The sequence below is a fragment of the Musca domestica genome, unplaced genomic scaffold (assembly GCF_030504385.1).
Source record: "Musca domestica strain aabys unplaced genomic scaffold, Musca_domestica.polishedcontigs.V.1.1 20, whole genome shotgun sequence".
NCBI lineage: Eukaryota > Metazoa > Arthropoda > Insecta > Diptera > Muscidae > Musca > Musca domestica.
Genome location: NW_026712250.1, coordinates 722,701 through 748,935, shown reverse-complemented (window position 1 = coordinate 748,935; position 26,235 = coordinate 722,701). Strand labels below are relative to the sequence as shown.

Below are 26,235 nucleotides of genomic sequence, written 5' to 3'. Positions count from 1 at the left end.
GTTATAATTGTTTGAATTCACTTATTTTAAAACCTCGAAAATTCTCCAGCCATATTCTCTTTTTAAATTGTATAAATATTCATCTTTTAAATATGTTTTTGTTTTTTGGTTTGTTTGGGTTTTCATTGTTACTCTGCAAATAATGAACTCTATGGTGGTTAAAGTCACCTAATAAATGCATATTTTTTCATATAAATATTTGTCCTTTACTCCATCGCTCTATAAACTATAAACTTGTTTCAATATTTTTTTAATTTCTTTCAGAATCATGTTATGTTTTATAACTTTGCGAAACTCTTTTTTGTACATGAAAACAAATCGGAAAATTAAAAAAGAAATCACTGGAACAATGCTTTATATAACTGTTACCAAAATCAGAACAAGAAGAGGGAAATTATTTGGAATTTGAGACAAATCAAACCAAATTATAGATTGAAGAAAATCGAGCAAAGCTATGGCTATAATCCAATATAAATTTGTTTTTATTTCAAATCAGTGTCGAAAAGGCTGAAGTTTCCAACCAGAACAGAAGTAGTTTTAAAATTTGGAAAGTATGCAAGTCATAACAGTCATAAAAAACGGTTCCTAATAAAATCAGATGTCTAAATTTGTATTAACGAAAATCACTTTTTTTGTTTTTCTATTTAGTTTGAATTTATTCTTTTTTTCTCTTTTAAATAAAGCCTATGGTGAGTGTGTTTGTCTTAATGTTTTAGTTACAAATATGGTTTGATTAATTGGATAAACATTGCCATAGAGTCCAAAAAGTAGGTATGTAGTAAAATATTTGTTTGTATTATTTTTGTTTTTTAGTACTGTTTCATTTTTATTTCCATAATATACTTTTTATTATTTTTATATTTTTCTCTTTTTATTTATTTCTTTTCTTTTTTTGTATAGTAATAGTTCGATGCCAAAAATATGTGTTTTTGTTTTAGTATAGAGTTGTTATTCTTTTTCTGGATAGAAGGATTTTGGGGAGATATAGAGGGAGTAATTTAGAGAGAAGAAATTATGTCTTCCAAAATGAAATAAAAACCAAACGATATTCAATTTCTGTTTTTTATAATTTATTATTTTTTTTCTTTTGAAGGATTTCTTTCTTATTGTTGTAGAATATGCTGGTATAAATGTATGTTGTTTTTGTTATTTTTCTTTGTGGATCTCTCTTTAGAGTCCCTTCTCAACGCATCTGCTCTTTAGGAGAGCTATGTTGAGACTTATATTTCTAAACCAAATCTAATAGTAATTTCTTCATCTTCGTGTTCATTTATATAAATTGTAATAGTTCTCTTCATTGGTAGCCAAAAATGTTTTAATTTCTTTTTTTGCTTTTTGTTGTAATCGTATAGTTGTTTAACGCCGGAATTATGTTTCAATTGTTATTTTTGTGTTTTTGAAAATGTCCTAAAGTTTTGGTTTGGTTTGGGTTGGTTTTGTTCTTTGCTTTTGCTGGATTTACTAAAACTATAAGTTTTAATTTTGCATTTATTACTACGTTTCATGTTTTATTTTCCTTTGCTGCGCAGTTTTGTTTTATTATTTAGTTATTTTTAAATTTCGATTACGACAATGTTGAACCAACTAATCCTTGTTATCCGTTTGTATAGATTGCTGCTGTTGTTTTAATTCTCAAGAAGAATTTATTGGATTTTTTTTTTTGTTTAAATACAGTTTCATATTTTTTATGGATTGAAATAAAAAATATAATTTCCTTGTTGTTATTTAGTAATTAAATAGAAATGTATTGAGTTTGTTTTTGTTTCTTCTTTTTTGTATTTTTTGTTATTAGTTTTAAAATTATGGCAGTCACTTAAAGTCGTTTTGTTGTTTTTGTTGTTATTAAGTAGGAAAAATAACATAAATTTAATAGCAATGCATTTCTAAATATCATATTCAATTTATATAAATATTTATTTTATATTTAAAATATAAATACGCTTAAAACAAAGAGAAAAACCTAAACTTTTATACACCACATTGTGAGAGAGTTTGAATGGAAAAGAACAATTATAAATGAATTTGAAGAATTAAAAAGAACGTCAAAAAAGGGGGAAATGTCTAAAACATTGAAATAGAGGCTATCGAAAGATAAACAGACTAATATTTAAAGTCCTTAAAATTATTCCAGTGACAGCTCATTATATTGTTTACAAGCGTACAAAAGCATTTTGGTGAGAATTTTCCAGAAAAAAGTTATTCGTGATAGTATTCAAGCGTGATAGTGTGATTTCTTTATATTTGGCTGGAAACCCGCAAGTGGCTATCCAGTATTCAAATGTGAATAAATCTTTTGTGTCTCGTACCATTGCTCGTTACCGTGATACTGGTAGCGTAGCCCGACGTCAAGGAAGTGGACGGAAGAAAACAGCAACATTAGCAGAAAAGGTTTGAAAAGTAAAGAAGCGACTGATCGAAACCCGCTTCGCAGTGCTGAAAAATGGCTCGTGAGCTGAACAAATCGCAATATTCCATTCGGCAAATATTCAAAAATGAGCTCGGGGTAAAGCCATCGTGTCTGGAGTGTTTTGGAAAGCAATTGTCGATCACCTCAAGCAAGTTCTTCGCCGGGAATGGGTCAAAATACCGCAGAGCAACATTCGGGCAGCGTGTGACGGTTTTAATGGCCATTTGAAGGCCATAATTCGTGCCAAAGGTGACTAATTCGAACAAATCTAAACTTATTCTAAAATTTGATGCTATTTTCGACATTTTTTGCTTTAATTCAATAAAATTGGAAAAAATGTACTGTTTTTTTATCTCAGCCTGTATTTGGAATTTTGTGTGTTTATTTAAGAATCTCAAGCCATTACACAAGGTGTTTTTTTTTTCAATATTCATTAGACATTTCCCCACCCATCCACCACATTTATTAAATTGTTCCTGTTTCTTTCAGACTTTCTCTTAGTTGAAACTAAATTTCTTTATGTAACCTAAAATTTTCTAACTTAAAATAAATTATTAAATACAGCTTATTGTAGTAAATTAAATACAGAACTAAATTAAAGTTTAAATTAAATAATATGCTATTTATTTACCACAGGTTACGTTTGATGCATACGTATTCTTTTTTTTGTTTGCTTACTTTTAATTAGATTGATGAAAAATGAATTTAACCACAAAACGGGAAAAGTAAGAGCCCAATTCAATGGTTCATATTAGTTATGTTCGGAAATCAATGGGGAAAAGAGGGGGAAAATTTACAACAAAAGGTTTGTATGTACAGAGATTTTTTTCTGTTTGTGTTCTTTGCGAATTTTTGGGCAAAAATTTTCAAACTCGAATCCATTTAAATTAAATTATGTGTTGATTGATGCTGTTGTCCAGCTGTGGTGTTTGTAGTGTTTATGGTTGTCGAACTTGATGTTGATGTTGCTGTTACCCTATTTATATTCATGGTAGCCGTGTTAGAACCTGAGGAAGCTATGGATGTATTGGATGATGATGTTGATGTAGATGTTGATTTCGGGTTTGTTGATTGATGTAAATGTTGAATGATGTTGTCCTTTGATGAAGTTGGATGTTGATTGTTGTCTCTGCTAAACATCATTCCAGGTCATCGTCGATCATCTGTCAATGTTGGATCCATGTTTTGGTTAAAATTGCCATATAAATCGAGCACATTTAAATTTTACATTCATACAAATATATTGTCAAATTAAAGAGTACAAATATATGTTTTTATAAAATAGGGAGAAGAAAGAGAAGAAAGATACATAACATTATATAGCATTATACCAACTGAATTTTCATATTGAGTAAAAATACCACAACATATTTTTGTGTATAAACTTAAGAAAATATAAAAATAATAATAATTTGTAATTTGCATTGCGAATACTATTGGTTAGATTTCGATAATAAATTATATTGCACAGCTATTGAAAACAACATAAAAAAAAAACTTAAAATTTACATTGATTTAATTCTAAACTAGTATTGTTTATTATTGTCAAAAGTGTACAATTCCAGTTTATCGTTATGTTCCAATTATGGATTAAATCAAACTTAAGCATGGAGTGTGTAAAGTGGAACGTGTTTTTGACTACCATAAAAAATAAGTTAAAAAAATTAAAATTGTTTATCCAATAACAATATTTTGAACATGCAAATCATCATCGTTTCGAATTAAAACAATACAACTCCATTTCTGAGAAATAATTTGCAGAGTCTCTAAAAAGAACTTGAACAAACGACAAATAATAAGTCCAACCAGAAACAATTTTTTTTTTACCAAAATCGATAACATAACTCAAAAAAAAAAAAAAAAAAAAAATGAAAGAACCAAATTTAATTCAAACGAAAAAATCTTTTCAAAAGCTTACGTAATTGCAATTACATGGCCTTTATAATTTAAACGGGACTTTTAAAATCAACTTGGAAATCCCCTGAAAGTTTTCCCAAATAAACCCAAAATATAAAATGTTAAGGTGTTCATTTAACGCCTTTGACTAAAAAAGTGGCTTCCATAAAACAAAAAATTGTTCAAATTAAAATATTCCGCACAAAGTTAACAAATTAAATGAAGATTGTAAAAGATATCTCTTAATTAACTACTACTTGGAAGATAATCGACAACCGTTTCGAATAACTTACCGTGACTTTGTTGCTCTGAATGTTGCACCGCACTGGCCGATAACATTTGTCCAGGCACCAATGCGGCCGTTGATGACGACGTTGAACTAACGGAAGGCGAAGATATTGCTATACTACCAGGTTGTACTGCACCAGCACCGGTGTTGGTACTCTCATCTGAGGTACGCTTAAAGAAATTATGCTGCAGAGCATAGTAGGGTGTTACGCGTGTTTTCGGATCAAAGTCCAACATTCGCAGTATTAAGTCTTTGAATTTCAGATAATCCGCCACCGAATGTCCAGGTTCATCCATACGCCGGCCGCCAGGTCCACCCGTTTCAACGCCCAATATATCGTGCAACTTTCGAGACCCAGGCGGTTTGTATTTTCGACCATTCTGACTTTTCTTCAATACATATGAACCGTCGGAGACGACCTTGTCGAAGAATTTACGAGTCTTGTGCGCTTGATCCAACAAATATTTGGGTGGCATGCCCAACACTTCGACGATTTTATTCATTTGATCGACTTCATTGCAGCCGGAGAACAACGGCTCGCCTGTATGCATTTCCACCAAAATACAACCCAAAGACCACATATCAATGGCCAAATCATAAGGTATGCCCAGTAAGACTTCCGGCGAACGATAGAAACGAGATTGTATATATTGATATATCTGTGGAGGGAAAAGAAGACCGAACATTATTATTGCCAGATACCAATTAAGACGAGAACCACTTCGACTTACCCTCTGCCCCAGCTGACATGAGCTACCAAAGTCAACGATTTTAATGGCTGATCGCTTGGGATTACAAAGTAATATATTCTCGGGTTTTAGATCACAGTGGATTATATTCAGTTCGGGAGTACTCAAGAAGAGCAAAGCAGTGCATAGCTGTTGAGCAAATTTTCGCGTTAGATTCAACGATACGCCACGAAAATTTGTATTACGTAATAAATCGTACAAATTATAGGATAATAATTCAAATACTAAACATAAATGATTGCGCCACATAAAATGCCTTTTGAGTTTAACTGCAAAGAGAGGCGGAAGAAAGAAACAAATGTTAATCAAATGAATTTTCCATGAAAAGTGGTAGAATGGTTGACGACAATTCGACACTCAATAGCATTACGTTTTCCAACCACCAAACTTACCGATATAATATTTGTTTTCTGCATCTGCCCGGTTCATCATTTCCAATAGTTTAACCTCAATTTGTGCCTGATTTAGGAACGGTTTTTTGTTTTTAATTATTTTTATTGCTACATAACCTTGCTCTTCGTGATCGTACGCCTTGACCACTTGTCCAAAACTACCCTTGCCTAGAATACAAAAAGAGTTGAAATGTTCCATTATTTTTCCCCAATCAATTTGCAATCCAAAAACTCACCAATCAATGAATCGATTTCATAGCGATCCAAGAATTTTTCACCATGCTTTATTATATAATCGTGATTATCGTCGTCATAACCGTCGTTATATAACTTGCGTTCCTTTTTGTTTGAGGAATCGTCTTCACCTTGTGTCTGTTGGGCACGTCGTTTCTTTTTAGCGTAGTAAACCTGCAAAAAGGAAGGTGATTCATGAAAGATGATAACAATCCAATGAGCCATCTAATCGAGAATACTCATAAACACGTAGGGACATTTTTATTTTTTTTACAAGATTACAAGAGCTTTTACAAAGACCATAACGCAAAAATTAATATTAGGAGGAAAATAAACATTTAATAAACAATTTTGACAGACTTTACATGGAATTGGTCATGAAAGGAAATTTGTTTATTTTATTATTGAAAGAAATTATAAATATTTAAAATTGAATGAAACGGCCAACACTAAAGGCCTTATTCTTAGAGAAACAGAAAAAGATCACTGACCAATTTATAAGCAGACAAACTTTTGACAGCAAGAGTAGGCTAAAGGCCTGAATTCGCCTCATGTGTGACCTTATTAAATAGGCCTTGGTTGGGACCTAAAAAGTATATACTTTCTTGATCAGACTGTCCGTTAGATTCAAAGGAATTGGTATAGAGGTCTATAATCTTTAACACAGGTTCGTAATTGAACCATTTTGAATCTCTCACCACATGTTTAGGCGACTTTTCTGAAGTTTGGTTCTTGTAGGTTGTAATTGGTATTCAACCCTTTACCAAAAAAACCCAAAATGAATCAGTGTTGTGGTATAGCCACCATATAAAAGTACCTCCTGACCTTCTCCTACCGATTTTACTCGGATTTGAAGTTTTAAATGCAGTTCGCTCTAATATGGCTTCGTTTCTTTTTTCGGATATTGATTAACAACAAATAAATATCGAATTTTACACTATTATTTTAAAAGATTTTCTTTTTCTCATTGCGGAGGCTATTTGAAGGTTCGGTCCAATCATTTTTTAATTATTAGCAACAAAGAAATCAAGAGTTTTGTCCAAATCGATATTTGTCAAAAACTTAAAGATCCATATACAATATTGCTCTCCCATATCCGTTGTTATATGCAAGCATAGAAGCCGACCACAGCAGAAACATACAGCGTGGAGAATCTCTATAAAATGTGGACATCTACCAACGTATTCAGAATAAGGACGTTTGGAGGGGGCAGAGATGGTGGTTAATGTGGCGCTCACTTAAAAAAAGGTGGCGGTGACACGGTGGTGGTAGTCTACGAAATGTAAACATTACCAAAAGCGCATGTGTCTGTTGGCCATGAGTCGATGATGGGTTGGCTGGCTGGCTGCCTGCCTGCCTGGCAAGGGAATAACAAACCAAACGGCTACAAGAACCGAGAATCAGAAAAAAGAGAACAAATCCAACAACTGTATACAAAACAAGGAAACACATGGAGAAGTGAAGAAATAACGGCGTCCGACAACAATACAAACCCCGAACAAGGCAAATATAATGCAAACATGACAAAATGTTGCATGGCGGTCTGTCTAACCGACTCCCTTCTTAGCTGTACGGCCAGCCAACACATAGCTACGAAATGGTCAGAATAAAAAGCGGACATAAACATTGCTGGCTCGTCGAACAGATATACAATTCCACCCATACCTCTCTCATATCCCCCTCACTTTCGATACAGACAGTCATACCGAACTGCCAGCCAGCCAGCCAGACATCCATCCATTCAGTCCTTTAGCCAGTAAACGAATCGTCCGCCGTGTGCTTGTTGTGTTAAGTTTCATAGCCGGCTCCCTCATTCCCTGTTTTCGAAATGAAAAAAAAAAAAAAAAACGAATGTGGCCACCCTCCCAACTACTCCTCTTTTCAGCTTGCATCGTCCCTTCTCCACACACGCTCTACCTACATCCCTCCTTCCCTTCCTTCCTTCCTTCCATCCATCATCTCAACCCATAGAAGTATGCAATGAAAAATCAAAAATTGCAAAAAAGTTGTTGCTAACCCGTGGAACATTTAGAATTCTGCTGTACAGAAAGAAGATGTATAAGCACAAAAACAACTACAGGAAAAGCAACAACAGCAGCTGCAGCAACAACAATGCCCCGCCACAGACCAAAGTAGCAGCAACAGACATTGGCAGCGGCAGCGACAGAAGGTGTCGGCTGCAGCGCAGCAGAGACCGGGCATAACAAGGCCCCAGACAGAGTTGCAGAGAAAATTATTACTGACGCAAACATTCGGTATAGAGAGGGAGAGTGTACAGCTGAAAGAAATAGCGCCAATAAACACAACAACAGCAACAGCAGTGTAATGCAATGGCTGCCTTGAAAAATGATTATTTCTTTGTTAACAACCATGAAATAAAGTTAAGAGATTAATTAGCTGTCCGGAAAACGCTTTTTCATTAATGTTTCCTCCAAGAATAAAGAAACAAAAAATATATACAAATGCCATTGCCGAGACAATGTTGACCGACCATGCATGTTCCTCTAGGTATGTATACAGCGACAGTATAAGAGTTGCTTGGCCCCAAAATGAGTTGCGCCTAAAAGTCTGCAAAGAAGTTGCTCAGCAAACGCTTAAAAATGGGTGTATGCCAAACGCTGCCGGCGCAACGTTGACGAGCCCGTTGCCGTCCACATCTCCACCGCACAGAAACTTTACATGCCATACGCACACAAACAGTGTGTTCCAGTGCAGAAGAGCGAGCTGCTAACAGATACACAGAGCGACCAGCGACCCGTGTGGAATCTATGTTTGCCGTGTATCTCTCTCTCTCTGTGCCGTTGGCTGCTCTGTAAACGTTAAACTTTTCTCTACCTTTATAGCAGCTGGCCAACCAGCCAGCTAGAGTCAGCCACAACACATCGAGCAAAAGTTTTTCAGGCTTCTCTCTGGGTGTTTGTCATCAATAGGGTTTTGGTTTTAATGCGGATAAATATTCCGAAAAGTTGCCTCAATGCCAGCCAGCTAGCCATAGCCAGGATGGCATGGCGGCATTGCATTTCGAACATCGTGCGGAACTTTAATATCATCAATAGCCGGCAAAAATAATGTGTCGTCTCTGTCTGTCCGTCTGGTTCGTTGTCTGCCTCTGCATCGATTGGCAAAAAGGGTGATTCGACGTTCGCAGTAAAATAACCTTTTATTGTTTTTGGAGAAGGCTGTTGTTGTCGATGGCCCACACATCCTCTTGTTGTTAACGCCGAATGACCAGCCGAACATTGTGGCGTAGACTTGAGCATGGCAAGAGCAAATTAATAGAAATATTCTAGTTGTACTTTTACTCCCAACTTTGCGAGGTTGTGCCGTTTTTCGGGACATGATACATCATGTTGGCTGTGTTTACAGAAGAGAAGTCGAGACTGAATAAAGTTAGATGACGGCTGGGATGGTTGTTCCGTACCAATTTGCCATATGATTGGGGGGATGGGTGGATGGATAGAGGGCTGGTTAACTGTGTGCTAGCTAGCAGAACAATGCTTAGCGCCTGTGACTCCAGCAATAGATGTTGGGAAAAAAGATGTCAAGTCAAAATAGTAGCAATTATTTCGTTATTTTCAAAGTGGCCGGTTTTTACAAAATATCGCCAGAATTTTAAAATAACTAAAACTAAGCGGCGGCGATAAGACTTTGACCGGAATTACCAAAATTAAACGAAAAATGTCATTTGTCGGATGATACCATCAGATACCTTAGAATGTCATCGCTCCTTTCAACGACTCCAACACTGCCATTATCAAAATATTGAAGAGTGTGCTTGGCCTTTGAGTCCTTCAATGGAATTCGAGGAGTATTCATTTTTCTTGGAATTAAAACCTATCCAGAGGGTTTAAAAAATCGCAACAATTGGATTAAGAATATGTTGAACACTCACATTTACTGTAAATTTTTAAATTTTGCCAAACATTTTCGTAGATATTTTTTTTAGACCATGGAATTGATGTTTGGAGAACTTTTCGAAAAACCCCACCCAGCCCAGTGTGAAAGCCTGAATATGTACTTTCCCATTTTTTATGGCCACCAACAGTCGCATAGATATGTATGTTTGGACATAGTGTGTAGTTACGTTTCACGAATACAATAAAAATACAAATGACACAAGCATAGACGACAGACCCACATCAATATCCGTCCATCTATCCATCCATCCGTCAATCCATCAGTCAGTCAGTTTAGAAATAACCTTGACCCACAAATGGGGCAACATACCAAGCGAGGTATGGCAAACAAAGACCATGAAGAGGCAAAAAAAATCTATAGAAAATAATGAAAACAAAAAAAACTGCAGAATTTTTTCCCCATTTGAAATTCTGATTAGCCGCCGTCACAGTTCAAACGAATGCCAGCCAGCAGTGCGAATGATTTTCAAACAACAATGTCAGCAAATTTTAAGCGGAAGACTTTTGTTGTTTGTCTCGGTGTTCGGTGCGATTCGATGGACGGACGGACGGATGGACAGACGGATGGATGACAGTCACACAACAATGATTGGAGGCAATAATTTCTTGAAATTGTTCTTGTTGTTGCTATTGTTATTGTGTCACACAGCAATTCTGGCCAATGTTCTTACTGGCCATCTATCTGCTGCTGCCATCCGTCCATCCGCGTCTGTTCGGGTCTTGGTGGTCTGTCTGCCCGTTAGCCGGTCTATTCTTGGATACGGTCTTGCGCCCAAGCGGCGTCAGTTTTGTTGTTTCTTTGTCGTGGTTGCTGGTACTTACCTCATTTATATGTTTGTAGGTCTTTATTAAATCCACACTTAATTTTCGTAACGGCGCCGTTGCGGGATCACGAAAATGTGTTGGAATTCGTGCTTGCATGGCGCGCACCTCTGACGAAGACGTTGGACTAGATCGCTGTTGGTTGGTTGGGTGGTAAACAAAAAAAAAAGAGAAGAAAGAGAAAATATGTTTAGTTTATGTTATAGATATATAAAATAAAATATATGAAGGTCTCGTCATGAGGACGATGATGATAGATAAAATCAAAAATATAGGAATAATATTTGAAAATGTCAGAGTAGGATGTCAACGGAGTCGAGTCCATCTAAACACGAAATTTTGCTTTCCCCTAACCGGAAAGTGTCTACGACCATTCTTAATAATATCGAGGCCTCCATTCTCATTGCAGTTTGTTGAACTTAATATGGCCTAACCTCCCGGATGTAAACCAGGATTCTAAAACTTTAGCATTGCGACTTCTCGATACGGAACCCAAACTTTCAGTCACTTCTCATAGTTCGCCAAGATCATTAAATGTTGTGCAAGGAAATTGTACCTTTTCCCTGGACTAGGAAACGGTAAGGTCCATCCATGGTGTTTATGGATGCCGTTAATGTTAATATTTGTATTAAACCGCCCATCTTGTCAAAAGAAGCCTGCGAAGGGCGTATATATGGGTTGCCCATATTCGACGGACCTTTGGGCCCATTCCAATCGACGAGGCTTGTCCGCAGGCAACATTCTTTGCGTCAATTGAATTTTGTACGGGAACAAATGCAAATCAATGCGAATAATCCGTTGTAAAGTGGTCCGAGCCATGCCCAACTGCTGAGAACGGCGCTTTTGGGATGTTCTTGGGGACCTCTCAACACTGGCTCGTACATTAGCGATATTCTCGGCCGATCGCCTTACCTTACCAGTCGAAAATGTTTCGTATAAACGCTCAATGATGTTTTTAGAATGCGCACTTCTCACATTTTTTAATGTTTTAAAAGCACATTGAGTTTTCACAAAATCTGCTTGGATTGACGCTTCAAACGCGGTATGTCATTAAGCGATGTGACATCTCTGTCAAAAGTTATGGCGTTGCCAGATGGGTCCGTTGAATATGGGCAACCCTGTAGAAGGACTGACTGAGAGTCGATTGCCTAATTGCAAGAGATGTGTGCCTTCTCCGACGCACCTGTTCTCTTAACAGAGAGCATTTCTCCGGAGACGCTTTTCTAGTTAATTTAAATTAAGCCATGTTGTCCCCATTAGTGATGCATTTTCCCACATCGCTCTGCAACTTCGACTTAATTACTTTTCCTTTATGTAGGCGTGAATTTTCGGCTCTTTAACCTTCTCATAGTTTTACGAGATATATATCTTTACCCTATTCCACCAAGAGTTCTTGTTGAGGCATATGGTGTATGTTCCTACTAATCTCTACTTTATAGCTTTTAGATCTACGCCCGAGTTTCACTCTCTACACGAGCTGAAACACTCTTGGGAGTAGAAAAAATCGATCACACTCTATTTTCTATGTCACTCGAATAGGAGCGAGTATGCTTTCCTCATTTTTGATGGGAAGTAAAATTCACTCGGAAACCAACAGATTCTACTCTAGTTTTTGTCATACCGTTCTATTTGTAGGTATGTGTATTTTCTCAGCCCACACAAGCAAATGAAACCTTCAAACAAAGCATAATACACTGTTGTTGTATATTCTGCTTTTGGTTCCCTCTATAATGTTTCGAACAGGAGTAAATCACGATCTCTCGCGTACTTTTGAGCAATCCCGTTCGCGAGTGAAAACAACAAATCTGACCTCTGATAGCTTCTGTCTCATTGGCTAGCATTTTACTGGAGTTAAAACTGTATATTCTGTCAATCTTTTATCTTTTGGTTAGCATCGTAATAAGGTCAAGTTGTTCATCAGACCGTCGCGACCATTTGCGGTTCCAGTTTGTCCTATATTGTCATTAGCGTCAGCTGTTCGTTCCTGCCATTTTTCGTCATACTGAACTGTTTCTCTCTATTGCATGGTCATCAATGGGGCTTGATCTCGACAAAACATGGCTCCTGATCGCATAAAAACTTTCTTTCTCCTGGAACTGATTTATTTAGGCCCTGCTCTATGACTTTTTTTATTTTAGAAAGTATGCACATAATACTGAAACTGTTATTGTTTTGGGGTGTCAGTATAACTAGGTCTTTGACCCTGAAGGAAGAGGTCCCCGAGATCCAGAGTACATAGTTTGCGAAACACAATATGTATTCATGGAGTATCAGACATATCCAAGTGTTTAATGATACTTACATGATGCATAACCTCGCGATGTGTTGCAGGAAGCTCTTCTTCACCAACAAAACGACCGTAGAGTGGAGCATGTCGCTGGCGACCTCCTCCACTGCCAGCCTCGACAGCAGCTGCCGCGCTGGAAACATAAGCTGCAGATACTGAAACAAAAATAAAGAAAAAAAATTCAACATTAATATTAAAAATTATGCTATAAATTTATACTTAATTATAAAGGTTAATTTCTTTGTGAAAAAATAGATTAGATTATGAATTTACAATAGGGTGAGGGGTCTTTTTGTGGAAGGCTGCTGAGGTCAAATACTATTTTATTCGAGAAAATTAAAACGATACCTTTTCAATTATATATTTAAAAAAATCCTAAGGAGACATTTTAAATCTCTTTCATTCATTATGATTAGTTGTTCCCAATCAAGAATATGTTCAAAATCATTCTTCACTTCTTCGAAAAAATCAAAAATCCCATTTTTGTAATGCTAACTCCTACACTAAACAATTATATTGATTTTATCATTTATTTTTGCATCATATTTGGAATTTGACACCTTGGCCAAAATGTTAAGTACCTCTCCCACCAAAAAGGCCAGCAACAACTCGAACGAAAAGTGGCACTCTTTGCAAAACGGGTTTCTTTTTCATTCGACTGCTGCTGCCATCATCGTCAACATCGTCGAATTGCCCCAGCATAGATCTCAAGATGTAATGACAACAAGCTGAAAAGGAAACAACAACCGGAACATTAAAAGGCACTGAATATGTCCAACGCCGCCACATAGCAGCCGACGACGAAGAGGATGAAAAAAAAAAAAAAAACAGCCAGAACCCAAGCCAAAATAATGTAAATTACCAACAATTTCACCCAAATTCTGTGGATGCCAAAAAGTCTCGATTTCTTCTGTAATGGGACGATAGGATAGGATAGACAAATAAATGACAGGTTTCTTGTGCATTTATCTTGGCTAGATTGTTGTACATTTACACGTATCTATCGCATTGTTGTTGATCGAAAGAGGAGGACGGGAGAGCTAAGAAATCATTGCACAATATTTAAGGGGGAATAGAATAAAAATTATTATACAATGGCGAATTCTTGAAGAAAAGGGTGTCATCAATTGGCAATAGGAAATGTAAACGAAGCCATCACCGCACATGACAAGTAAAGTGGGCACGATGATGGGTATATGGGTAGAGATTTTGATACGTCCACCGAGACTCAAAAACTAAATAATAGCCAAGTTCGTTGGAAAAGAAAATCAAAACTTTCAAAATATTTAAATTTATTCTATTTTATGACCAATTTTGACGAAAATGTTGTTAAAGAAACATGGGCCAATGTTTGCAATTTTCTCTAATGAACCTAAAATCAGTCGGTTTGGGTGGATGAAAATCGATTTTCAGCTTATTGAAGAATAATATAAATCTACCGAAAAGACAACTTTTTATACCCTATACCACATAGTGGGTAAGGGTATTATGTATTTGTGCATTTGTTTGTAACAGGGAGAAGGAAGCGAGATAGGCCAATAGTTGCTTTTGAGGATCTTCATAGAATCACTTTCTGAGACGATTTATGCATGCCAGTCCGTCAGTCTGTCCATGTATTTTTTGTGAACAAAATGCAGGTCGCATTTATTATCCGATTGAGATGAAATGTTTCAAACAATACTTGTTTGGGACAAGGACGAACCCCATTGAAATTAGTGAGAATTAGTTCAAATTTAGATATAGCTCCCATATATATCTTCAGCCGATATCGGGTTAAATGTGCACCAAATGGTCAATATCAGTCCAAATGACCTCAATTTTGGCACATCCGCCCGAATTCAGTCTAGAAGCAGTTACAACAAATTTAAAAATCCGTTCAGATATAGCTATAGCTCGCATATATATGTTTCATCCGATCTGGGGATTTAAGTCCCTCACATGCGCAATATACACTCCACAACAATGATATTTGATATCAGATAACTTATGGAGCTCAAAAATATCTCGCCAAATTTTATCGAGATCGGATCAGATTGGGATATAGCTCCCATTTATATGTCTTTATCCCATTTCAGGTTTATTATGCATCAAATGGCTAATATCAGTCCAAATGAACTGAATTTTGGCACTTCTGACGGAATTCAGCCTAAAAGCAAGTGCTTAAAATGTTAGTGAAAATCGGTTCAGACCAATATGTATATCGGTATATCTATCGTTTCAATCTTATCGAAGTCATATCATGCACCGTACTGCAATGTTATATTGTTCATAGCTGATCCACTTCAAATAAATTCCCAATACAAACTTTTTTATAACGTGAGCTCTACTAAATACGCATAGTGGTGTAGGGCATCATATATCCAGCCCCGCCGACTTTTGATCTTTCCTTACCGGTTTTTGCTTCCAACTACTTATTGCTTGGTCTTGGTACTTAAATATACTTATAAAGGATGATATTCTAAGAACCACTTTCCAGTTGAGGTGGACTAATCACCGACCTGTATACATTTTCACAAGTATCGTCCTATCACAAAACTATTTCATGCTGCCCTTCTTTTGCCCCTCACTGCACCGCGGGGGAGCATCGTGTGAGCCAATGTATGACCATGCAAACAAACATTTCAAAATACAAACCACCTACAATTTCGTAGCAGCTGATGACTGCGGGCTATCTCATGATCGACCAGCAATCGCTCATCGATATTTTTGCCTTGATCGGTGTAAACAAGAGCATCATCATCGCCATAACCATCGACATGGGCAGGTTCATTGTAAGCATTGCTATTGCCAGCGTTGTACTGATGATCCTGTTGATAGTCGTTGTGGCCAAGATGTGTGGCATTTTCAGGGTGATAATAATGAAGTTCGTCATCGTAACAAGGTGGTGGAAGCTCTTGTCGCCCATAGTGATTTCTGTGATAGGATGCCTCATGGCCTGAGCCTACACCACCCCCAGCACTGCCATTTATAATGAAATCAGAATTACTTTTTGTTGGATGATGACGCTGCCGCTGATGCATTTCCCAATCTCCATCTGGCAGGTTGCTGTCATCGTCATCAACGCCATAGCCATTGCCAACGCTGTTCGGTTGGTTGTTAGCGAAATAGTGTGGTTGTTGTTGCTTGTTCAGACTACGGCTGCTATTGATACGTTGAAATATAGAATTGCTGACGACGCTACCGCTTCCGTTAGCCACCGCCTTCGGTGGTGGTAACATTGTCGAGGTGGGACTAGTAGTGCTATCGGGTACAGCTGATGTCGATGTGATTGTGGTAGCGGCATTTGGCGTAACAACGCCAGCGGTTGATGCCTGCCAATAGCATAAAGCAGCGGCAGACATGATGATTTCAAAATTCTTCCTTCACTGTCCGAATTTCTGTTAAATATTTTACACGGTGCTACAGATTTTGGATTCAATGTTTGTTATGAAAAGGAATATCTTTACAACGATGTTCTTCATGTATTAACCCTTTGTGAAACGAATTTCAATATAATTGTATATATAATAGACCCATAAAATATTACAAAGAAGTCATGGACAATGTTTGAAGCTACTGATTCGAGATACATTATTTCCTATCAAAAAACAGGAGGTAATCACTGGGGTATAAATATAATTTTGCAAATTCCTTTTTTGAAGTTCGTAATGGATGCTTTAACCCATGACAGAAACGTCTTGGTAGGTCCTAATGGGTACTACAGTCTCTGACAAAAAATTGCGTGTGCAAGTCCTAGTCTTCGTATAGCCCTCTGTATAACGATTTTCATTTGAAGGGTATATTTCGACGAAATTTTCGTAACATTTTGAAATTTTCTTCCAAGTGGCGGAGGGTATTAAATGTCCAGCCCGGCCAAACTTAGCTGCTTTTTTTACTTGTTGCAGCTAAAACTTGACTAATTTCCGAATTCTCCTTCTTATTAAATCGGTGCCTTACAATTTATGTCGAAGTAAAAAAAAGGCACAATTTTATAGAAAATAATTTAAGTTATTTGAATCGTACTGTGTTCGGAATTATTTTTTTAAATATAATTTAGAATATAACATTAATTATGTGCCAGTAAAAATGTTATTGCCAAGGACAAAATGTGGTGCGCAGAGGGTTAAAAATGACATCAAATACTACATTCAAAGCCACCAACCAAAAGGTAGACCGAATGCTTGGGGAGACAAACTTAGATAACTAGATATGCCCAAAGATTATGGCAAATTCGTTTTTAGTAATCTTTGATATTTTTATCGAAGATTCGTAAGTGTTTATGGTCCTGGTCCAGGGAACGCCACATTTTTTAACCATCCTCTTTAATTGAACATTAAGACTCTTAGAGGTAAAAAATAATCTACTCTGGATTGTAAAAAAATCCGATTCACTCAAATTCAAGTTTATGTAGGAAAGGCAGAAACCAAACCCGGTTCAGAAAGGGTTAATCAAGAGAGAAAGTAAGTAAACGGTTTCATCCTGTTATCTACAAAATGGTTGGAAACACTAAACTCCGCATTTAAAGTGCACCGTATAAGAATTAAAAATGGCGCTGATTCGAGGTAGGGCCTAATGGCCTCAGGGAGTGTATTTGAGGGTAGCGTATGAAAATTAAATGCTCCAATCGAGGAGATGTAAAAACTCTTCCACCAAACAATTGTTCTAGGAATATTTTAACTCCACTACTGATACTTGGAAGTAGCCCTTTATTCGGAGATTATAAACTTGCAATTGCTTCCATCTGTAGCACCGTGTACTATTTTATATTAGCGTTATTAGGTTCTCTTTATTTGCTTTTTTTCACACAAATTCTTGCATCCCCAATACCACCAACACAATTTTGTTAAATGTTTAGTTTTTTTTTTGCTGTTGTTGGATTTTGCCAAGCAAACGAAAAAAAAAATTATATATGTAAAAATATATATGGTTTTGGTTTAGCTATTTTTGTCGAATACAGCATAAATAATTTCGGATTTTTTTTCTTTCTTTTTTTTACAAAATACTTTTGATGGATTTTTGTTGATGTTGCTGCTGTTGTTGCTTTTTATAGACTTTTAATTATAAACAATTGTGGTTTGTTGAAAAAAAAAACACCGAGTAACAGAAGAACAAACACCAGTGGGTACATGGATAATTTGTGTTAATCAGGTCGGGACGGACGGCCCTTGTCGTTGGCTGTGCTCTTTGGAAACGCGTTCGTTGTGGTAAATCTCTTTCCGGTTTGGCAGTGAATTGAATTTTTTTTTTTTTTTTTTTTGGTTTTTTGTTTATAAAATTTGATTAAGTAAGCGTTTTGGGTACTTGGTGGAGACCATACGCGAACTAGTGGTGTAGGTGGTTGCCTGGCTATTGCATATTATAATATTCACACTCACACACGCACGCACGCACACACTTGTTCGAATTTTAGTTTTTATTGGAATTTGCTTTCGACGATTTTCTTGTCATAAATTCTTTGTAAAATTTCAATATTTTCTTCACAAACTAATTTATTTTAGCCAAGTTCCACTTGTTATTGTTGCTTCTCCCAAAACCATCCGTTACCGAATTTCAACGAAAACTGCAACCCAATGCGAAATCTTTTTAGAAAAACATTTCGCTATTTTCTACTTTGAATTGACGATTTCGGCATTTCTCGGTCTCACAGAATTGTTGGTGTGTGAGAGTGTTTATGTGTGTGTGTTTGTGCACGGTATTTCGTTTTTATTTCGAAATTCTCAATTGAATTTGATTGTATTTTTATTTTCAGAATACCCAACAAACCAAAAAGCAAATCGAAATACCCAAAGAACGAAGAAAAACGCCAGAGATCAGTCAGTCGGCGACAATCGGAAAGAAACCAAAACATTACGAAAAAAACCAAATTCACAAAGTGTATTTCTGTTTTCAAAACACTTGATGAATAACACAAAGTGGTGGAGGGAGATGGAGGGACATTAACAATACGTAATATTTAGAAAATGCCAAAAGAAAAAAACTCACAAATAGCCACAGTGGTATTAATGATAAAAGATATTTAGGAAGAATGAATCATTTTGTCCAACAAAATACATCTAGAAACATTCTTTTTTGGATGAGACGCGGATCTTAAATATATATTTAAATATATGCATTGTTACTAAGTGACCAGGTCGATTTGGCATTTTTTCCCTTTTGGCTACAAAGGTTTATTTAAGTAAATCCTTTCCAAAACCGCGCCGTATGTTGATGTTCTGTGAAAGATTTTTTCATTAAAACAAGTAAAAAAGCTGTAAGTTCGGACGGGCCGAACTTTGAATACCCTCCAACATTTGGAATACCCTCCCGAATATCGGAAGGCACCGTTATATGAGGGCTATACTAAGACGTGGACATGCACAGACAATTTTCTGTCTTAGGCTGTAATATCCATTTCGAACTTCGAATACCAAATTTAAAACAATTTCGGTGAATAATGTCGCTAAAATCATCAAAATACGGAATATCGGTAGGAACCGTTATATGGGGGCTATATGAAGACGTGGACCTGCACAGACAATCTCCTGTCATAGGCTGTAGCATTCATTACGAACATTAAATACCAAATTTGAAACAATTTCGGTGAATAGCGTCGCTAAAATCATCAAAATACCGAATATCCGGAGGTACCGTTATATGGGGGCTATACCAAAACGTTGACCCACATAGCCCATTTTCAATACCAAAAGTCCTACAGACATAATATACATTTGAGTAAAATTTTATCAATCTAAATCATTTCGTTAGGAAGCTAGAGTTATTTCCACAGACGGAGAGACATGGCTAAATCGACATAGAATTTTATGCTGAGCAAGAATATATATACTTTGTGGGGTCTTAAATGTATATTTTAAGATGTTACAAACGGAATGACAAACTTAATATATCCTACATACTATGGTGGAGGGTATAAAAAGCAAAACTTAATAATGATATTTAATTAAATAATGCAATATATGGCTATTTTGCATATTCTTTAACATAACTTTAATGTCAAGTTTCTTTCACAATATTTCTCCCTCTCTCTCTCATCTACCATATTTTCAAAAAAATTTGAGACTTTTTGCGATATTGTCCAGGAAAGGGCCTTATATTCCCAAACAATTTCGGCTTAGTTAGAAAATTGGAAGAATTCTCCTAGAGACGCTTAATTTGAGCCCCGCCGGAAAAATTCGATTATGAGAAATCATTTAGGAATATAAGGCATATATACTTACAACGTACTTCTCGAGACCTTTCATTTGAGCACCGCCCCAATGTTGTGTAATTCAACATTTTCCATTTTCCATCAATTAACCCCTTGTGCACCAATAATTAATACGTTTATTAACACAGTCTAATCATAATTAAGTGTTCATTTATATAATTGCCAAAATTTTCAGGCCAGATTTTAAAAAAATCTCTGCCTAAGCTCACACCTTCGCAGCAGAACTAAGGGACTTTGGTTCTTAACCTGGCTTTGGACGACCTGTCCGTGAGTGGGCTTGTGTTTCAGTCACTTACTGACTAAATGCTTTAAATATACATCCGAATAAATCATTGTAGGCAATATATTGCAAAACAATTACAATTTCTTGTTTCTGCTAAAATTGATTTAAAATAGGTATTTACTAACCAAATGGCATGTAAATTTCTAATACTTATTCAAGAGGTCCGCAAATAGCAATATCTCATGCTGTATTATGAGCAAGGTGCTAAAAATTAACAAAATTTCGAAATTTTTGATTTTTATTTGATTTAAATTTCTTCTGACCAATCCTTGGGAAGTTATTTGCCCCCATTGTAAGCTATAATGAAACACGGAAAATTTCTCAAAATTCCTACATTAAACCCCTCTATATTTTCTAGAGACATAAGTACTAACTTTGCCATGGGAACAACGGCATAACATTTTGTGGGGGGAGAGGTGAACAAAACGACAACGACGACGACAAAGATGACAAGCAATTGAATGAAAAGCAACTTTGTTGGTCACTTTTGACAGTTTTATTTCATTTCATTCAAATAAATGTTCGATGTCAATATTTTAACAGACGATAAACTTTTTTTGGACCGTCACAGACAAACAGCCTAGGAGGAGAGGAGACATCTAGTAGCCGAGCATGAGGAGAGGGAGAGAGAGAAAACATTGAACAAAAACGAAAAACTTTCCAACATTATTAGATGTAATAAAAGTGACCAAAGGGTTGCAGCAATGACGCTGCTCTTGTCATTGAAAGTATGTGAGGTTGTCTCCCCACTCCTCCTCTATATCCATCCGCTATTCTTCATCCATTTCAAATTCCCACAAATCGAAAGGGAAATAAAAACAACAAAGGAGATGTCTATAATTGTGTGTCTGTCGCCAGGCGAATGAAGAAAATGCTAACAAGAAGAAGCAGCGGCAGCAGAAAAAAGCACATCTCTCAAATATAGAAATGTGAAATGCAAACAGTGGAATGGCAACGCAGAATACAAGTGGCAAAGAAAAAGTAATGTAAACTATTGCACAATAGTTTGTGCAGAGCGTGTGAATTGCGATTCGAAAGAGTAGCCGAAAATTCACTAAAATATGAATCTCATATCTCAAGGCCCAGCCACTTCATTTACCAAATATCAATGACATAGGGTCACCTATCATCTATCAACAGCTCTGTGACACATGACTTTCTTCCGCCGTGTGACCGCGAGATTAATTCTTTGCTTCTTTACTTTTCACTTTTGGTACATTTTTTTCTCGAAGCTAAAAGGTCTGGTTGTTATGTTTATAAAAAAATAAAAATAATAATAGCAGCCACCACAACAAAAACTGCCAAAACGTTCTGTTTTTCTGTTGGGTTTTCTAGGAAAATGTGAATACATCTGTGTCCGCGCCAATCGATAGGTTTGACGTCAAATGACGAACAGCACACATACAAACACACAGACACACTTGCAGACCATGTGGTAGCCACAAACAAACTCTTGTAAATACCACATTTATGTGGTCTTGCAGTGGGGTTAGATGGGCAAGATTGAGCCAGGCGGCATTTAGACGAAATTACTAAAAATACATGGGGGCTGCATGAAATATTAAAAAACAAAGAAACATTTTCAATATTGCCTTTGCCCATATGACAGTATCAGTAGCAGCAGCAGTCACATACCTACATGTATTCTGATACTGTATTAAACTTGACATTAATAACATTTAGATGTCAAATGTCAAAAGATTGACTTAATGTGAAAAGGTACCTAATATGTTTTGACATTACCACGAAACTTTGCAACCTCCACCTGTGTCAATTGGTGTTTCTATAAATAACATCTTCTTGGAAAATTAGTTTGAAAGAGAAAAAGCCGGTAGGCATTCTTGCAACTGAGTTTTTTTAACTCAGAGAAAAAAAACTCGGAAGCGAAAAACCTTTCAAAAATATCAAAACTAGCCCAAAGAAGTAAAACAGGACGTCTAGCCAAAAGAACGTCATATTTTGTCTACGAGTTTTTATCGTGTATGGGAACGATGCAAAAGTGAACAAGTAGTTAATACCCTTCAAAAATACCGTTTAAATGATGACCTATATATGGGGGCTATACGACGGCGTGGGCCTACATAAGAAATCTTTAGGCACCCATTACAAACTAGTACCAATTTCAAACTTCGAATACGAAATTTGAAACAATTCGTTTGAATTGAGTCGCTTAAATAATCAAAATACCGAATATCGGGAAGTACTGAAATTTTAGGCATAAGCTGTAGTACCCATTACAAACTTCGAATACGAAATTCGAAAAACAATTCGGGTAAAATCATCAAAATACCGAATGTCGGGAGTTACCGTTATATGGGAGCTATACGAAAACGTGACCCGACATGACTCATTTACGAACTTAACCTGTCTACTGGCAATATACGCATGTGTGCAAAATGTTAACCTTTTATCTCAATTCCTTCGAAAGATTGCATGATTTCAACAGACAGACAGACAGGTAGAAGACACACAGGCAGACGAACATCGCTAAATCGTTGTAGAATTTTGCGCTGATCCAGAATATTTACACTTTGTAGGGTCTATCATGAATATTTCGAGGAGTTACAAACGGAATGACAAAGCTAATAGCTTCCATAAAATGGTGGAGGGTATAAAAATGTTACAAATAGTGCAATATAATACTATTTTAAAGGTCCAGGAACAAAACTTGTATAACTGTATCTAAATACTAATTGCTCTCCTAATTTCTCTCTCTCTCTCTCCCATCTAGTTATGAAATATTTTTTAATAAATGCGTGTGGTTTCAGTTTTGTAACTTGCTTTTGTTTTACTTTGGGCGCTAATATTTTCAAGACAAGAGGTTGTGATACCATCAGCCAGCCAGCCTAATGTCCCCTCTACACATTCATCCCAGTATATATCAGCCCATTACATCTACCAACGTTAGATATGGAGTGAAGATGAGGAGTAAGAAGGAGTACTTTTTCTTGTACCTCCCACTCAGCCTATGCTTTCAGGTTCCTCCCCTGTTAAGAGTCACAATTTTGAGCACTCATAAGCTGAAGAAGAAAGAAGTATTAGAAATGTTGTCCACCAGAACATGACAAATACATTCTTTGAATTCATTAGAAAGATATTTCCCTCGTAAAAACCGGTTCCTTGCTACTCAACCCAATTTTGCTGCCCGCTATTAAGCGATTAGCGTTAACGAAAAATAAAGTTCAATATTCTCGATCACGTTCTGTATAATAAGAAATATTTTGAATGCATTCGAGGCCAATCAGAAAATGAACTGGGATGCCAAAATTAAGAAACAGAAATCACACAGCTGTCAAAATAGGATTTTTGCTCTCGAAAAAGTTCAATAATCTGTTGGTTTTTGGTGCAAGAGAAGAATTTCTAAGAAGTGAAGAAGAAATACGCATTTAATTTTTGGCTCACACGAAGAATATTTAAGTGGCATAATTAAAAAAAAAAACAATAATAATTGCAAAGATACAAAATTTATCTATCTGGGTGTACAGTAGATTTTTATTAAATACAAACTATTGGTTTTAAAGATAGGCAAAAGTTTAGGGTGAATATCTGTGTTCGAGTTGAGTTCGTTGCCTTTGAACTCAGTCTGTTGTGAGACAGGTTTTGGCGAAATCTTTGTTCCCTCTGTCTGTTCTGTTCTGTTTTGCAACCACTGTTAATCCCAAATAACCATGTTTGACTGTTCACAAACATCTCCATATACATACGTAGATTTTAATGCATTAATATTGTGGGAGACAGTTTCCAAAATTTTTAAAATAAACCATATGTTTGGTTACTAAGCGTCGCTTGCATACGAAGTGCGGGGTGGGGACCAGTTCTTCACATGCCGGCCTCCAATAAAAAATCCCACGCTAAAGTTTACCACACAAATTAGTTGCCGCTATTTTTGTGTCAATTGTAAATGTTAGCAGCAACAACAACAACAAACAACCAAAACGCTGGCATAACGGACGACAACTTTTGATTATTCATAGCAACCAACATACAACCAACCAACAAACCATCCACCATGACGGTGACGAGCTCATACCACATACGACATGTATGGATCTTGCAAAGTCTCCTCCTGTAGGCATGTGTCCCCTTTTTTTTGCATTGACCAAAAATAGCCAACCAATTAGCCAGACGTGAGCTATTTAAAGCAACCATGACTAGTCATGCATGGTTCATTTGGTAGGACATTCCTCTTTCATTTTGGCCAAAGTAAAACGGGTAACATTTTAGCCAAATTATAATTAGTCAAGTTAATTATAATTGAAACTCAAAAGAAATTTAAAGGTGACGACGAATGGTTTATTTTCGGATTAGAAAAGGTGATTTGTTCTTACAACTATGGCCCTGATCGTCCGATTGTGACATTATTAAATCTCCAAGTAAAAGAAAAAAGATTTGAGGCCTCGGGTTACCATTTGAAGGATTATATGTTGTATGAGAGTGTATTGAGACACCATAAACTTTTAATTATGTTTTTGTTTTTTTGTTTTTTTTTTGTTTTTTAAGTGGGATATGGGACATGGGTGAAAGACGAAAAAATGGAATGAGGACAAAGTACCTAGCTGCAGTCAAAACCAGTAAAAAGGTCGTAGGTTCGGCCGGCCCAACTTTGAATACCCTCCACCATTTGAAACGAATTTGGCAATTTCCAAAAAGAAAAAAACGTTAAAAATTCTGTTAGTATCTTTAAAATACCAAATGTAGCCATTATATCAGAGTCTCTAGACGGCGTGGACCTGCATAGGCAACTTTTGTCATAAGCCATTACAATGTTCAAATGCGAATCTTGAAAAAAAAACAAGTTAAAAAGCAGTAAGTTCGGCCGGGCCGAACTTTTAATACCCTCCACCATTTGCAACGAATTTGGAAATATTCAAAAAATAAAATCCTTAAAAAATTCTGTTAAAATTTTAAAAATACCGAATATAGCCGTTATTTTGGGGTCTATACGACGTGGACATACATAGGCATTGTTTGTCATAAGCCATTACCATATTCAAATTCGAAACTTGAAATAAACGATGAATAATGTAGCTAAAATCATCAAAATACCGAATATAGGGAGGTACCGTTATATGGGGGCTATACGAAGACCTGGACCCGCACAGACAATTTTCTGTCACAGACTGTAGTTTCCATAACGAACTTCAAATACCAATTTTAAAACAATTCCGGTGAATAATGTCGCTAAAATCATCAAAATACCGAATATAGGGAGGTACCGTTATATGGGGGCTATATGAAGACGTGGACCTGCACAGACAATTTTCTGTCTTAGGGTGTAGTATCCATTTTGAACTTCAAATACCAAATTTGAAACAATTCCCGTGAATAATGTCGCTAAAATCATCAAAATACCGAATATAGGGAGGTACCGTTATATGGGGGCTATATGAAAACGTTGACCTACATGGCCCATTTACGAACTTAACCTGCCTACTGGAAAAATAAACATGTGTGCAAAATGTTAGCCATCTATCTCAATTCATTCGAAAGATAGCGTGATTACAACAGACAGACAGACAGACGGACATCGCTAAATCGACTTAGAATTTTACGCTGATCAAGAATATATATACTTTGTTGGGTCTGATATGAGTATTTCGAGGAGTTACAAACGGAATGACAAAGTTAATATACCCTCCATAGTATGGTGGAGGGTATAAAAACATTGAGTAATGTAGCTTAAATCATCAAAATACCGAATACAGGGAGGTACCGTTATATATTTTCGGGCATGGAAAATTTTCTGTCATTTCCGGTGAACAATGTCGCCAAAATA

At 36.4% G+C, this 26,235-nt stretch overlaps 1 protein-coding gene and 1 long non-coding RNA gene across 12 annotated transcripts in view; one reads left to right on the top strand and one right to left on the bottom strand.

Moving 5' to 3' along the window:
* The window catches only part of LOC101889398 (serine/threonine-protein kinase minibrain), a 43,049-nt gene that overhangs the window by 4,584 nt on the left and 12,230 nt on the right, over window positions 1–26,235 (bottom strand). For 8 of the 11 annotated variants that reach the window (XM_059122305.1, XM_020040151.2, XM_020040148.2 and 5 more), the window contains 6 exons: window positions 13,009–13,148; window positions 10,707–10,841; window positions 5,970–6,141; window positions 5,734–5,901; window positions 5,324–5,610; window positions 4,597–5,251 (listed from right to left, as the gene is read on the bottom strand). In XM_059122305.1, coding sequence (XP_058978288.1) covers window positions 4,597–5,251; window positions 5,324–5,610; window positions 5,734–5,901; window positions 5,970–6,141; window positions 10,707–10,841; window positions 13,009–13,148 — 1,557 coding nt within the window. Of the gene's footprint in view, window positions 1–4,596; window positions 5,252–5,323; window positions 5,611–5,733; window positions 5,902–5,969; window positions 6,142–10,706; window positions 10,842–13,008; window positions 13,149–15,634; window positions 16,393–17,968; window positions 18,178–18,347; window positions 18,516–26,235 lie in introns of those variants that run through there. The other 3 variants (XM_059122304.1, XM_059122303.1, XM_020040147.2) reach the window with 3 other exon arrangements.
* Window positions 18,574–19,094, top strand: LOC109614534 (uncharacterized). The gene is made up of 2 exons (XR_002195596.2): window positions 18,574–18,664; window positions 18,722–19,094. It is a non-coding gene; the product is annotated as an uncharacterized LOC109614534 (long non-coding RNA).